The 13,715-nt window shown below is 47.6% G+C and overlaps 6 protein-coding genes across 6 annotated transcripts; 3 read left to right on the top strand and 3 right to left on the bottom strand.

The window, feature by feature from the left end:
• Positions 1–1,148: 1,148 nt before the first annotated feature.
• EJ05DRAFT_434887 (putative MFS multidrug transporter) lies at positions 1,149–3,085 on the top strand (the record flags this gene model as incomplete). The annotated part of the gene is made up of 7 exons (XM_033741675.1): positions 1,149–1,354; positions 1,410–1,461; positions 1,523–1,726; positions 1,836–1,899; positions 1,948–2,451; positions 2,505–2,665; positions 2,714–3,085. 7 exons carry the CDS (start codon positions 1,149–1,151, stop codon positions 3,083–3,085), a joined length of 1,563 nt encoding a protein of 520 aa, XP_033603935.1.
• A 2,149-nt stretch (positions 3,086–5,234) lies between these two features.
• Positions 5,235–6,744, top strand: EJ05DRAFT_536253 (uncharacterized protein). Its single transcript, XM_033749302.1, has 3 exons — positions 5,235–5,569; positions 5,625–6,096; positions 6,143–6,744. The coding sequence occupies exons 1-3, from the start codon at positions 5,310–5,312 to the stop codon at positions 6,512–6,514; spliced, it is 1,104 nt and encodes a 367-aa protein (XP_033603934.1). The 5' UTR covers positions 5,235–5,309; the 3' UTR covers positions 6,515–6,744.
• Positions 6,745–7,076: 332 nt separating this feature from the next.
• Positions 7,077–8,233, bottom strand: EJ05DRAFT_265385 (kinase-like protein). Its single transcript, XM_033740305.1, has 2 exons — positions 8,029–8,233; positions 7,077–7,973 (listed from the first exon to the last, which is right to left on the bottom strand). Exon 2 carries the CDS (start codon positions 7,856–7,858, stop codon positions 7,091–7,093), a length of 768 nt encoding a protein of 255 aa, XP_033603933.1. The 5' UTR covers positions 7,859–7,973; positions 8,029–8,233; the 3' UTR covers positions 7,077–7,090.
• EJ05DRAFT_265354 (NUDIX-domain-containing protein) lies at positions 8,195–9,017 on the bottom strand. Its single transcript, XM_033740304.1, has one exon. The coding sequence runs from the start codon at positions 8,962–8,964 to the stop codon at positions 8,401–8,403; it is 564 nt and encodes a 187-aa protein (XP_033603932.1). The 5' UTR covers positions 8,965–9,017; the 3' UTR covers positions 8,195–8,400.
• Positions 9,018–10,640: 1,623 nt separating this feature from the next.
• Positions 10,641–12,289, top strand: EJ05DRAFT_265304 (uncharacterized protein). The gene is made up of 5 exons (XM_033740303.1): positions 10,641–10,765; positions 10,855–11,073; positions 11,125–11,341; positions 11,393–11,674; positions 11,737–12,289. Exons 1-5 carry the CDS (start codon positions 10,742–10,744, stop codon positions 12,060–12,062), a joined length of 1,068 nt encoding a protein of 355 aa, XP_033603931.1. The 5' UTR covers positions 10,641–10,741; the 3' UTR covers positions 12,063–12,289.
• EJ05DRAFT_473975 (enoyl-CoA hydratase mitochondrial precursor) lies at positions 11,997–13,617 on the bottom strand. The gene is made up of 3 exons (XM_033743508.1): positions 13,277–13,617; positions 12,536–13,216; positions 11,997–12,487 (listed from the first exon to the last, which is right to left on the bottom strand). Exons 1-3 carry the CDS (start codon positions 13,416–13,418, stop codon positions 12,438–12,440), a joined length of 873 nt encoding a protein of 290 aa, XP_033603930.1. The 5' UTR covers positions 13,419–13,617; the 3' UTR covers positions 11,997–12,437.
• Between the last annotated feature and the right edge of the window lie 98 nt (positions 13,618–13,715).

Genomic DNA, 13,715 nt, shown 5'->3' with positions numbered 1-13,715 from the left:
CTACGTTTACGAGTTTAGTAGCTTTACAGAAGGTAGAACAGGGAAAAGGGGTAAGAGAGGAGAGTAAAGAGAGGAGAGAAGAGAGACGAGAGAAGAGACAGGAGAGAAAAGATAGGAGAGAGAAGAGAGGAGGGGAAGAGGGTATGAGAAGGAACAGGAAGTAGGGATTAGGGATATATAAGGTTGGCTGAGTGCCCTGCACGAATGGCGCCGTTCGTGAGATACACATAAGCCACAACTAATATATTGGCAGGCCAGTCTCAACGAAACGATGGGGAGTCTCTTGACTACGTACTTGTGTACTTTGCTCGCGGCTCTCTGCTATAGATGTGCTTTGGAGTAAAGTTTAGCGACGCCTGAACGGATCAAAGAGATTAAGATAAGAGTAGGGTAAGAGTATAGGGACCTGGTAGTACGTTGATCCTCTGGCTTAGGTTCGATTAGTTATTCATGTAGCCATAACCTAAGGATTTGTTTTAAGAAGTCCTCGTCGTAAATGCCTTGCTTCCTCCTCTAGTAGGGCTGTTGCTAATCTAGTTCGGACAGTGTGTTGCGTCCACGTTCTCTAAGTCCTAGCATTCTCTTGCAATGTTCATGTTATCATACGTGGACTGCATTCTTACTAGATAGAGCCCATGGGCCCAATTCTTGCCCCTTACTTATAGGTTCGCAGGTAAGCTGACCCCATATGTTACTTTCTATATTAGAGATAACATTCGAGTTTGGTGTTTGCCTTGAGTGTTTCAGTGCCCCCAAATAACATAGGGCCAGCCTCCCTCAACATGCAGATCTAGGATCGTCCACCTCACCTTGTTGTGGAAATGTTGAAGTACTTCCACGCGTCGACATGTACATGAAGGCAGGACGGGTAGGTCGGCGCAATCTCATTTCGTGCAGCGCCGCACGTGGGCTATCGATCAACCGGACGAAAAATCGTGGAGATGGCCAGCGTCTCGGAGCTAACGACTCTCGCAGCCACCACTCTATCCTCCAGCTCATCAGTCTACAGAATGGCCTTGCAAGATTCTTCACCAAACGCAGATGCTACTCTCGATAGCAGTAGCGCACGACCGTCGCCCTCATCCATTTTGAAGAAAGACGCCAAAGACTACGAAGACAAGAGCGCGCAACAATCCTCGACTGTAGCCATGAAGTCCGACTCTATAACAGTTACAAAAGAGCCCGAGTGGGCGTACGGCTTTCAGCTGCTCAATATTTTGGCCGCTGTGACGATTGTATCTTTCCTTATGCTTCTCGATGGGACCATCGTCGTTGCGGCTGTACCACGCATCACAGATGACTTCAATTCTCTCAAAGACATCGGTTGGTATGGAGCTGCATACCAACTAGGGAGGTAAGTCAAAGGCATTGACACCGCAAAACAACTAATTGATCTCCTCTCTTCGTAGTGCAGTCTTCCAACCGCTGACAGGGAAAATATACATGAATTTCATTCCAAAGGTACCTGATAGCCCTCGTCTGACCCCTATTGTGCTTTGGAGGTACTCACCGACAATCATAGTGGTCATTCTTGGCTTTCTTCATTATCTTCGAAATTGGATCGTTGATATGCGGAGTCGTTAGCACGTCGGGTATGCTGATAGGAGGACGGGTTGTCGCTGGCGTGGGCACGTCTGGCATGCTGAACGGGACAATGCTCATCATTGCAGAGTGTGTCCCAATGCAAAAGAGGCCTAGTAGGTCACCACACGTCCCAAAACCTTTTGTTGACATGATACTGATCAGCAGCACAGCTATCATTGGCATTGTTATGGGGAGTCTGTCGACCTCATCAGAAGTAGGCCTTCGTTCACTGACTTATGGCAGTCGCACAGCTTGGCCTTGCTCTCGGACCTCTGATCGGGGGAGCTTTAACGGAATATTCGACGTGGCGATGGTGTAAGATCAGTCGGCTTGCAAAGGACCTCAGACGACTGACCTGAATAGGTTTTTACCTTAATCTCCCCCTTGGAGGTCTAGTCGCTGCAATGCTAGTCTTTGTTCGCATACCAATGCAGCACCCACGTCCCCCGCCCCTTTCGACTATTCGAAAAATACACACAGTCCTTGATCTCACAGGGTTCGCCATATTTGCTCCAGCCCTTGTCATGCTACTTCTCGCGCTACAAGGTGGCGGCACCACATGGTCTTGGAACAGCTCTCAAGTCATTGGCCTTTTCTGTGGTGCAGGAGCTACGTTCATCGTGTTCTTATACTGGAACTATCGGAAAGGCATGACAGCGATGCTCCCATTCTCTATCGCTGGCCAACAGACAGTTTGGACTAGCTGTCTTGTGTATGGTTTGTTTATGGGCAATCTGTACACTGCCTCGTATTGGGTGCCTGTTTACTTCCAAGGTGTTAAAGGAGTATCGCCTTTACTCAGCGGTGTATACATTCTACCCATGATCATCTCCCACGTCTGCGCCGCGCTCTGTTCGGGTCCTATTGGTGGGTACCACCCCAATCCCCGTGCACATGAAATCTAGCTAACACTCCGGCAGTCAAAATTGTGGGCTATTACGTCCCGATAGCGATGTTTGCGGCTATTTTATTGACTATTGGAAGTGGTCTCATGGCTACTTTTTCCCCCGATACTTCTACTGGCAAGTGGATTGGATATCAAATCATCTATGGTGTCGGTCGTGGCCTTGGTCTACAAATGGTTTGTTTTGAGTCCATAGGAATAGCTCAATTGCTGATAGTCGCGCAGCCTCTTATCGCCGTCCAGAGTACTGTACTACCCCAGCAGCTTCCAATTGCAATGGCGCTTGTCATTTTCAGTCAATCCTTTGGTGCAGCCATGATGCTCAGTTTTGCTGAAACCATATACAGCAACAGCTTCAAGACTCTCATTGCAAAATATGCGCCATTAGTTAATGCATGGAGCGTCATAGATGCTGGTGCAACAATGTTTAGAAGCATAGTCCCAGGGACTGAGCTAAGGGGTGTCTTAACCGCTTATGCTGAAAGTATTGACCGCGTCTTTTACCTTGCTGCTGGGATGGGCGTTGGCTGCTTTTTCTTTGCTGCTGGTATGGGATGGAAAACCCTCAAAAAAAAAGCTACTCCTTCCAAAGCATAGGGCTTCAGACATAGAGAAAGGCTCACTTGGAGAGTGGCATGTTTGGATGCCATGCTTATCCTGGGTTCGTTTCTATCAAATGATTTCCTTTCGATCGAAATTGACGCAAACTTTGGATAACTAATATCTATGTTCAATCCCAATGTAGCTTAAGTTCTTACTCTGCTAGTTTCCTTCGCTCATGCTCGAGTACACCGTACTCAAGGTCGATCTTACTTGACGACTTCTTTAAATGCGAATTTTATTATCTGATCCTCTACTTAGGCTTTTGATATTCGGTAGCTATTAACTACTACTAAAGCTATGATATGACGATTGACGCCAACCAGGCCAGTGTATCTTAAATGACACAATAAATAGACACAACGCCGTGTAGGAATTCGTCAATAGTCCTATCTAAGGCTTTACCAGGACCTTGCCCGCTGTCATCCTCTCTTATAGGCGCTCATAGACTACCTTCATGTCTGAAAGAGCATATGTATCGTGAATTCTGATCTTCAGATCTCCCTTCGCGACGAGATCATAAAGTATGTTACAGTAACTACTAAACTGTTGGAGTGATCCAACAGAATTGGCCAATGCAGATACTCCTGGTCCGATGAAATTGATATTTTTCATTCTCAGCCTCTGAGGTGAGATATACGTTGGCATACCACTGAGCGTGTAAGTTAGTCATCGGCAGATCACTTTCCTGACGCACGCGTAACTTACAGCTGCTCCATTAGTCACGATGGTCCCGGATCGACCAACGATCTCTACGTTGTTTGATGTGTTTTACTTTAGTTATAAGATCATTCCCCCTCTTATAGTTGACCATATAGTCGGCACTATTTGCTTTGGCAAGATCAACCTTCTTAGCTGTGCTTGTAGTTCCGATTATGATTGCGCCGAGTTTATGACACAGCTGACACAGGAGCAAGCCTACCCCTCCAGCGGCAGCACGCACAAGGATCTAATCACCGCTCTTCACTGGATATACATTGCAGGTAAGGTTGAGTGCAGTCAGGCCCTGTAGAAGAGCTGCGGCGGCCAGACCAGGCTGGATGCCACTTGGCACCGGGTAGGCTCTCCAATCAGGTATAGAGGTATAACTACCCATATCGTACCATACAACGCGTTGGCCGAGTTCTCGAGCGTGGGCGTTACCAGGACCAATAGCGAGGGTTACTCAAGCGTCCAGCTGTATTATGTATACTATACGGGTCGGCTATTCTACCATATATCTAAGCCGTCTTACTAAGTAATATAGAATCAGCTTAAAGCACGTGTACATCCGTAGCCTATAAGGTTTAAATCAGTCAAAAACACGTGTAATCAGTGTTATTTTGAAGCCTGCAAGGTCAAAATCAGTCAAAAAGAGTAAAAATCAGTCAAAAACACGTGTATAAGTGTTATTTGGAAGCCTACGAGGTCAAAATTAGTTAAAGTTATATATAATAAAGAGAGAGAGGGGGAGGAAGAGAGGGAGAGAGAAAGAGAGAAAGAGAGAAGAATAAGAGGCGGATAGAAGGGTACCGGAGGTTACTTCGGCTAAACTAATGACTACATGATTACTTAGTAAATCTTTGTTTCGAACGTTTAGAACACTAAAATACGCTGGACGCTTGAGGAACCCTCCCAATAGCGACAACGACACCCTCTGCTTCACGGCCAAGAATTCCATTCTCGGGAAACCCCATCATGCCTGCCCGCCAGTATCTGTCAGACCATTAGAGATCGCGAGCGGCGAGAATAGCGGGATAATTCACGAACGTATCAACGAAATTAATGCCAATGAATTCGTTTCTGACCAAAATCTCTCCAGCTCGCGGAACGGGAACGGGTAAGTCAGTCTTATAGCGCAGGACGTCGGGACCACCAAAACTCTTGATCTACACCCCAGCATATCCTTTGGGAGAACAGTAGACATTGTGGTGTACACCCGCACATGTAGGTGTCACGTTAGGATGCGTAGAACAGGGCTAGTTCCTAGCCGCGAAGACGGACCTAGGCTTATCTTAGCTGGCATGCACATGCACATGCACATGTCTATATATATACTATTTTAGATTGAAAGAGCAAAGCGACAGATGCACCGCATCGATCGATTAGTTAAGCAACCCATGTCCGGGCGCAACATCGGGCGCCAAGCTTTCCCATGCAACTATGGATATACGGATAACATTCTAGTCCCCTCCATCATCAAAACACATCTTTCCACCCTAACTTCCTCACCGCAACGCTCATGGCGCTGCTAGATCTATCCCAGCAAACTACACCTCCAGCAAGCATCGTTGACGGCCCTCCGACACCACCCCTTTCTGCCGACGCCAAATCCTCAGCGCGTGTCGTAGCGATCTTATGCGCCTTCAAGAGCTGTCAAACCGGCTATCCACCTTCAGTACCCTGGACAGTGTATAAACTCGATAGTGGGGAGTACGAGGAACTGCAACGTCGACTAAAAGACGACGTGGAACTCTGCGAATACGTGGATGACAAAGTTAGGTCAGTAATAAACATAACTAATAGGTTATTGTAGCATGCTGATAGCAGTTTCTAGATACGATTACGATCCTGTTGGCAGCAGACTCGTTATCCGGATGCCAACGACGTTGCACGACACCTTTTCGTCAGAATTGGTTGCGGACATCAAGAAGGGATTGGAAAATTTAAAAGAGAATCACGTGGAGACGCGGCCATTCATTGACAAAATCAGTTCAGTGAGCGGCGCAATACACTTCGAAGATGATGGCAAAAAAATCAGACATGAGCCTGATATAAGGTTTCATCATGAGGATGCCGCATGGCCCGGCGTCGTAATTGAAGTCTCGTACTCGCAGAAGCGGAAGAGCTTAATTGACCTGGCTGATAACTACATACTTGCATCGGATGGTGGAATCAGAGTTATGATTGGAATTGATTTGGAATACAAGAAGTCGAAGGAAGCCAGTATCTCCATCTGGCGATTGAAAACATCGCCGGGGAACGATGGACAGCCTGAAGGGGAAGTCATTCAGGAGCTTGACAATGAGGTCTGTATGTTGCTCGACGATTAGTGACATCACTGACATAAGGTAGCTTTTCAGAGACGCCGAAGGCAACCCTGTCCGATCATCAGCCGGCCTCGAGCTGCCTCTTAACAACTTCGCTACTCAAGCACTGTCTGACGGGCTTCCCGAGTGCTCTGTGATAGTTTGTCCTGAAACACTATGCAAATTGTTGGCCAAAGCAGAAAAGTGGAATGACAAGTCGACGCTACTACAGGGTGTGAAGCCCGCGCGAATCAAGCGGAAGTATCGTCAAAAAACGCCGGAGGAGCAGCTCACGGTGTCAGACGAGGAGAAGGTTATAGAGGAGGAACGTAGGACCCTGAGGAAGATAGAGAAGGCCGACAAGTCTTATGGGGATGAAAGCTTATCAGATGAGGCGAGCAGTGAGGAAGCGATTTAAAAGAGGGCGCATTGATCAATTGCTTCGCGTAAGAATATGCGAGATATGCAAACACACGAAGGTCTTAAATAGACCAACCACAGGGCTACACCTTTCAGTCAACACTAGGAGGACAACGACGGGATAGCATGGATACAGGCAGGCAGCAGTGCCCACACGGACGTAGCGCTTCCGTTGATCGCAGGACGTGATACTATCAAGCCACTCAATACGACTATAGTAACAAGGGGTCTTCTATAAATTTAAGAAGTATATATATGGCCGTGACAACTGTACTAGATTAGAAATACAGCAACAGCATCCATTGAGTCTTCCTCTAGGCGCTTCGAAATCAGGCTTATGTTAGTTCCCCTTGTTACGTCTATATATATATATGCGAGCACTAATGACGCAGCAAATCGAGAACATGTGCACCTATACCGAGTCCAAGGAGAAGTACATAGGTTACACTGTAGTTCCAAATCATGTCATTACAAGGCGAAAATAAGACACAAAGGAATGTCGAAAGCCCTAAAGGCACGTGTTATAGTCGCTAAATCGGACTCTTGACTGGATATGGTTACTATGGTCTCATCGTTATAGTGAACCTAGTTTAAGCTTGAGAGTACTATTGCGTTTTATATCATTGTGTACGTCCTCTGCATTGTCGTACTTTGCTTGCCAGCACTTCGTGATGACTTGCCCAACCAGCCCAAGGGAGGTAGTGTTAGGGAACTCGCCCCTTTGGAAACGATCATCAATCTCATAGTCAGAACAGCTATGATATGGTGCATTTCCAGTCATAATGTGATACATTACGGAACCAAGAGCAAATATGTCGGCCTGCGTTGAGAGTAACACTCCAGGGTAACGGTGGCTTTCGGTTACTGCGACCAGTAGATCTGACCCGTCGAGTGAAGAGCCTCCGAAGTCTCCCAGCTTAGCATCAAGTTGCTTTGTCAAAAAAACATTACTACAAGTTAGATCACCATGAATAACCTGAACAGAGTGTATAAAAGCGACTGCATCTGTGATTTGCTGCACCCAACGGAGTCTTTGAGCATGGTCAATGTCCGTGCGTTTAGAAAGGGTCAAGCCGAGATTGAACTCAGGCGCGTACTCTAGGCGAATGCCAAATTTGTCAAAAGGCCCGTGATATCGTAAGAGTCCGTCATGGTTGCCACGTTCTTGGAATCGCTCGTAGATGCGTCTTTCGACTTGGAGGGAATTGGCATGTGTCTCATCATGTGGAGTCTTAATGACAGTCTGCGACGCAGCGTCAAGGCAGACCATGCCAGTGTTTCCCCAAGCGACGATGTCCTCTGACCCAAATCCAGTTGGATATTCGATGAAGCAATTATCCATGCTACAAATGTCGCCGAATGATAGAGCTAAACTAAACGCACGGTAATCTGGCAAAGGCGGGGGAGGAGTATCAAACGAAAAGGGATGGATGAGAGGATGGAAGATTCTCAACGAGCTACACTATAGTAATCAGATAGGCTAGAGACCGCGGCAAGGCATAGAGAACTCACATATCATGGACACGACCATGCGCGATGACCTTGAAGGTTGATGGATACCCAATTCTGTGGGAGGGCCCAACTGTCACCACCACAGAAGTCAGCTATCTTATGTTTACTAATCATAGATGGACGTGTAAAGAGAGAGTTTGTAGACGTCAATTATTGAACTAAATTACTTATAGGTGAGAGAGTGTTAGATTGAGAGAGAGAGAAAGAGAGTGAGAGAGTCTCTCGTGAGCTATTTAATTCATGGATGTGCTAACCACCAGTCCTAACCGGCAGTTGTGACCACTCAATAACTCCTAATAAGATTGACCGGGCTAGTAGTTTCCCTATCTTATCGCTAGCTCCGCCATAATATTTCATAGCACCTTCCTCTAATTAATTATTCGTAGATTGTAACGCTCGTAAGACCGTTTGGTGAACTTCGTCTCGTGTGAATTGCAGAGCAATGTCACCAACTTGTTTCGCCTTAACCTCATCCAGAGTTGCCCAAACGAACTGTTGATGCTCTTTGGGGTTTAGCTTCACGACAGGCGTGTTCTCATCACTTATGTCCACCAGAGCTGCGAAATAGAATCGACAAACCAACTTCCCACTTCGCGTCGTGAAGAAATGCGGATCACCGACAAGTTCGGTGATTCGGGTTGCTCGAAGGCCAGCCTCCTCCAATAGTTCTCGGGCAGCACCATTTAGGATGCTTGCATCTTCATCATCACAAGCCCCGCCCGGAGGCTCCCATAGATTAGGTTTGGAGTCGCTGGCAGCGCGTTGCAGAAGTAAGACCCGAGGAATGGATACGTATCTGGTGTCTATAACAAGCGCGCTTGTGGCGATGTAATGGTACGAAACGTCTGAATGCGCATCAAGGTACGCGCGCTTGGATACGGCGAAATCCGCCACAGAAGGATCGTATTCAAAGTCAAATGTTGATGTTCTGGTCATTGTGCGCAAACGTGTCGAGAACGTAGATGACAATGAATGAGCATTGGTAAAGCTACACTCTAATTACCTAAAATAATCTGAAGTCTCCTTCGCCCACACTTGGACTAGCATAGATATATGCGTGCTCCGTTATGCTTCCTTAATGCACTTTCAGTACTGACCCATCTGAGTAGGGATCTATCCCAGGAGAACGTCCTGATATTCAAAGTAGGGGAAAACCAAATATCGTTCTCTTACACACATCCCTAGGGGTACTATATACCTACTAGTCTCTGATATCGGAGAGAGATTTGTTTCATATCGAGGCCCCCTTAGCCCACCTCCATCTGAACCCTGGTTCGCTCCCAATTCTAGCTCGACGTCACCACTTCCAAGATTATACTACAAGCCACATGGTCCAGCATTAAATGTTAGTAAAAGAAACAAACAGATTCCCAATTTACTGCTGCGAAAGCATGCTTAGGGAGACAGATTGCAAATCTTGGTTTTGAGCCCTGAGCCTCACAGGTGTGCATTCCAAAAAGTCTTATACGAAGGAAGGGTGGCTAGCTTCTAGCTGGTCGCTCCTATCTCGAGGATTGGAAGAGTCAGGTAACATGTCATATTGCAAAGTCATGACATTTGCTTGATACCTCGTTCTTCGTAGCCACACCTCACGCCAATTGCGGCACAGTCATTGAACTTCGTAGGTATCAAGGTTCAACGCTAATCGCAGTCATGGCAGCACAACTACGAACAGCCTAATCGATGTCGGTGATACTATGTTATCCAGACACAACGTCTCTCTAGCTTGAGTTTGATTCAACTTCCCACGACCACTCTGCGATAGCTTGCAAGCCAATGCAGACCGGATGGTCAATCGTCAGTGTACGGTGTATGGCGGGATTGCACATTAAATACTTTCGCAAGACAAATTGGAGAAATCCCACCGGCTCTGTGGCTTCCGACATCTTTTTAATAGCAAGACTGTCTTCTACTGAGATGCGCATCTACAAGATTCTGGTAAGCCGTGTCGATTATCAAATGTATAGCTATCACTGCTTATCAGTGGCGACAAACAGCAGGGTCAGCCTGATGAACGGCTGAACCACGCTGGGAACACCTCCGATTCCACCTTACTATTTCGAGGTACCGATCATCCCCATCTTTAGAAAGCATCATGTGGTCATACGAAGGTCGTCATCCTTTGTTGTAAACGGGGGGATCATCTGTCCGCTAACTTGAGGCTTGACTGTGCCACATTGCACTCGTATCAGGATCCCTCCAAGCGCACAACGGATCTTAACCGAAAGTAACACCAGTCTATTCGTCAATATCATCGAAGTTCGGAAAAAACAATCTAGAATTTGGGTTTAAGCTTTCCACCAATAAGCCCCTAAGGTGGTACCAAAACCTGGAAACCGGTGTCTACAAGTCATGTACAGCGTATGTAATCACACCCATCGGGCATCAAGTCCACATTCTTGGTCCCTTGCCACGTTCTGGCCTTTGGAGCGGCATGGTCCGGGAAGAGGAATGCTTGTCATCTACCACTGTTGGACGAGTCGGGTGTTGCGTTTGCTGTTTTCTGCTTGAGTCGTTTGAAAGCCTCTTATAACCTCTAGACTAGGCGTTGAAAACCCGACAAGCGTAAGGGAAACCCAGGTGGGAGAACAAAGCAATGATGGACTCCAACTTACGGCATTTCCGGTGCAGATCTTTCTTATATCAGTCCTTGTACTCCTGTGCCATGCTCATGTTCTAATCGCGGATCCCTAACGTTCTAGAGGTCAGGAATATGGCTCAAGGGCGAGGGCAAGTGGTAAGAACACTCTTTGCTGTGTGGTCTATCTACGCACAGTAATCCTAGAAGAACCTTTGACGTGCGTTTGTATACTGACTTGGGATCAGGTGTCCTGGTACATCCTCACCGGCTGCGCTCTCGTCTTACTTGCTCTTCGCCTCTGTACACGATGGTCGAAGATAGGCAATTTGACCATCGACGATTTCCTGCTGGTCATGTCGGCAAGTTGTCTTGTTGGGTGCTTGGGTGTTCAGCAGTACATGTGGAACAACGGTATTGCCAACATCGAGACGATGACCCTGGAAGGAGTTGTCAATATCCTAAAAGTACGGGCTTATAAAGTCCTCCGTACGTACTCAGTGCACTGACTAATTCAGGTCGACATACCCGGGTCCATTCTATACATCTCCTCTCTGTGGGCTATCAAAGCGGCTCTTGTGATCTTCTACAAAAGCCTCACCGTGAGTGGCTCAAGGTTGCAAAGAGCCTACAACGTGGCACTGATTGTCCTTGCAATAACGTGGACCGTGCTGTTCCTTGACATCTTCCTTCATTGCCTGCCGCTCGACAAGCGCTGGTCTCTTGACCTTGACTGTACGATGATCCAATTCTACGCAAGCATTTCTGAACTTACAACTATCCCAGACCAGTGCGACGCCAAGGGCTCACAGGTTAACTTTTGGCTCACAGTTCTCACAAACATCTTCACTGACATAGCAATCATCATCCTACCTATCTCCATGGTACTGAGGCTACGCATGAAGCGCAAGCAAAAGTTCGGCGTTATCGGCATCTTCGTTCTCGGCGTGTTTGTGCCAGTTGCAAGCATCGTGCGGGCCTACTATGGAAATCAGGGCGACACGATGCTGTCGTGCACAATGCTTGTAGTTGAGATTGCCGTTGCCATTATCGCTGCTTGTCTCCCTGGTATGTAAAACTACTCGGTAACACCCTTGCAAAATCTCGAGTTGATGACGTTGGCATCGCAGCCCTCCGTGCCATTATACTCGGTCGCGGTTCACAATCCAATTATGGCACATACGGAAGGCAGTACGAGCTGTCCTCCACACAGGGCTCACGACTGCGACACGGCAGCACAGTCATCACAGGCGGATCTACGGCAGTGCGGCGAAACAGTGAGTCGCAGGATGAATTGGTGTATGACAGGAGTGAAGGTTTCGGGCAGAACTTTGGAAAGAGTGCGGACGACCAGAAGGGGATCGTGGTTAACACGCGAATTGATATTGTGAGGGGAGATACGGAGGCTGACTCGCTAGATGTTCATAGTCCGAGTCTACATAGGCAGCATATTTGAGGTTATAGTAAGTTGTGCACATACCACATTACAGCAGACCATGAATCAAGATCGGTGTTCGACAATGCATTGTCATCTCGAAGACGATTCTAATGGTGCCCTTTGCCTGTATCCTAGTGTTTTCCGTGTCATCCTGGTACAGGGCAGGGCAAGACGTCATGCTTACAGCGGTAATTGCAAGGACCGCACCATATATCTAGCACGTCGAATGAAGCTTTTTGAGTGGTCGACACGATAAACCAGCATCTGTGGTAACGGGGTAAGCTGGCGAGATGGTGCAGAGGCAGATTAATCAAATCCCTTTCCGCACTAGGTTGCGTAAGTATAGTCTTGTGTACATGTTTGGTTGGAATTTGTCTTGTCAAATAGTGAAAGCTAAGCATTCTCCCATTCCGGCTTCTGCTTAGCCGCAAATGCCGCCATGCCTGGGGATTTATTAGAGATCTATCTTGTTCACGCGGTGTGCAACTTACCAATCTTCTGATCCTTACTTCCAAACATGCCGTGGAATACTCTTCGCTCGTACTCAACACCTTCTCGCACTCCAAGATCCTGGCTCTTATTGACAACCTCCTTCGCGGCCTTGACAGCAATCCGGCTGTATGATGCAATCCTTTCTGCGGTCGTAATTGCTCCCTCTAAACACTCTTCAGGAGTCTGAAATGCCTTGGCAGCTAGACCCCACTGCTCAGCCTCTTTTCCTGAGAAGTTGTTGCCAGTCAAAATGAGCTCCATAGCTTTGCTCTTTCCAACAGCCTTTGTCAATCTTTGAGAGCCGCCAGCACCCGGTATGATGCCTAGCTTGATCTCTGGTTGACCTAGCGTCGCGCCCATGGAGACATACATGATATCCGCCATCATGGCAAGCTCACATCCGCCTCCTAGCGCGTATCCATTGACAGCCGAGATGACGGGCTTCTTTATGGCAGAGGCCATTTCGGACCACAGCTCAATGAAATCGTCGCCATATGCATCAGAGAATGTCTTGTCTTTCATTTCCTTGATATCCGCACCGGCAGCAAAGGCTTTTTCGGAGCCGGTCAGAACAACAGCACCAACTTCTGCATCTTTGTCGAGCTTCCTGAGGGCGTCATTCAGCTCACGAAAGAGTGGCGTGAACAGGGCGTTGAGGGCTCTAGGCCGGTTGAAGGTGACTAGAGAAATGCCGGTTAGTCTTCCAGCATCTCGAGTATGTGAAATCGCAGCCAGCTTACCCAGACCGACGCCAGGTCTTGGTGTGCTGATATTGATGTATTCGTAGCCAGACAGCTCAGTTGAGTATGGTCGCAGGATACGGGGAAAGCTCACAGGGCAGATCCGGGAAGTGAGCCGTGCTGTGCTTCGTATAGCCAGCATGGTTTCTGTACTTTCAGTCAATCAGACGATGCCGAGACAATCGAAGCTGTAGAGCCAGGTTCAGGAGAAGGACATCGATTGCCACGCTCGCTCAGTTAAACCTCATCTAGCCGAGGCATGGCTGCAATCTGCATTACAAGCCTAAGGCCACAAGGCGCAAGGATGAATAAGTTGGTACCTTAGTACGCAGTCCGTCTCTCGGCCCTCGCAGAATCAGGAACGCAGTGGCCTGACAGCTGTAGCGGGGTGAGGGAGCCGCACGACGTCACTTGCATGATGGATGCCTGAGGTTACTTG

Source organism: Pseudovirgaria hyperparasitica (genome assembly GCF_010093815.1).
Source record: "Pseudovirgaria hyperparasitica strain CBS 121739 unplaced genomic scaffold EJ05scaffold_3, whole genome shotgun sequence".
Classification (NCBI taxonomy): Eukaryota; Fungi; Ascomycota; class Dothideomycetes; order Acrospermales; family Acrospermaceae; genus Pseudovirgaria; species Pseudovirgaria hyperparasitica.
The sequence above is the reverse complement of the archived record's forward strand: the minus strand, read 5'-3'. Positions and strand labels throughout refer to the sequence as shown.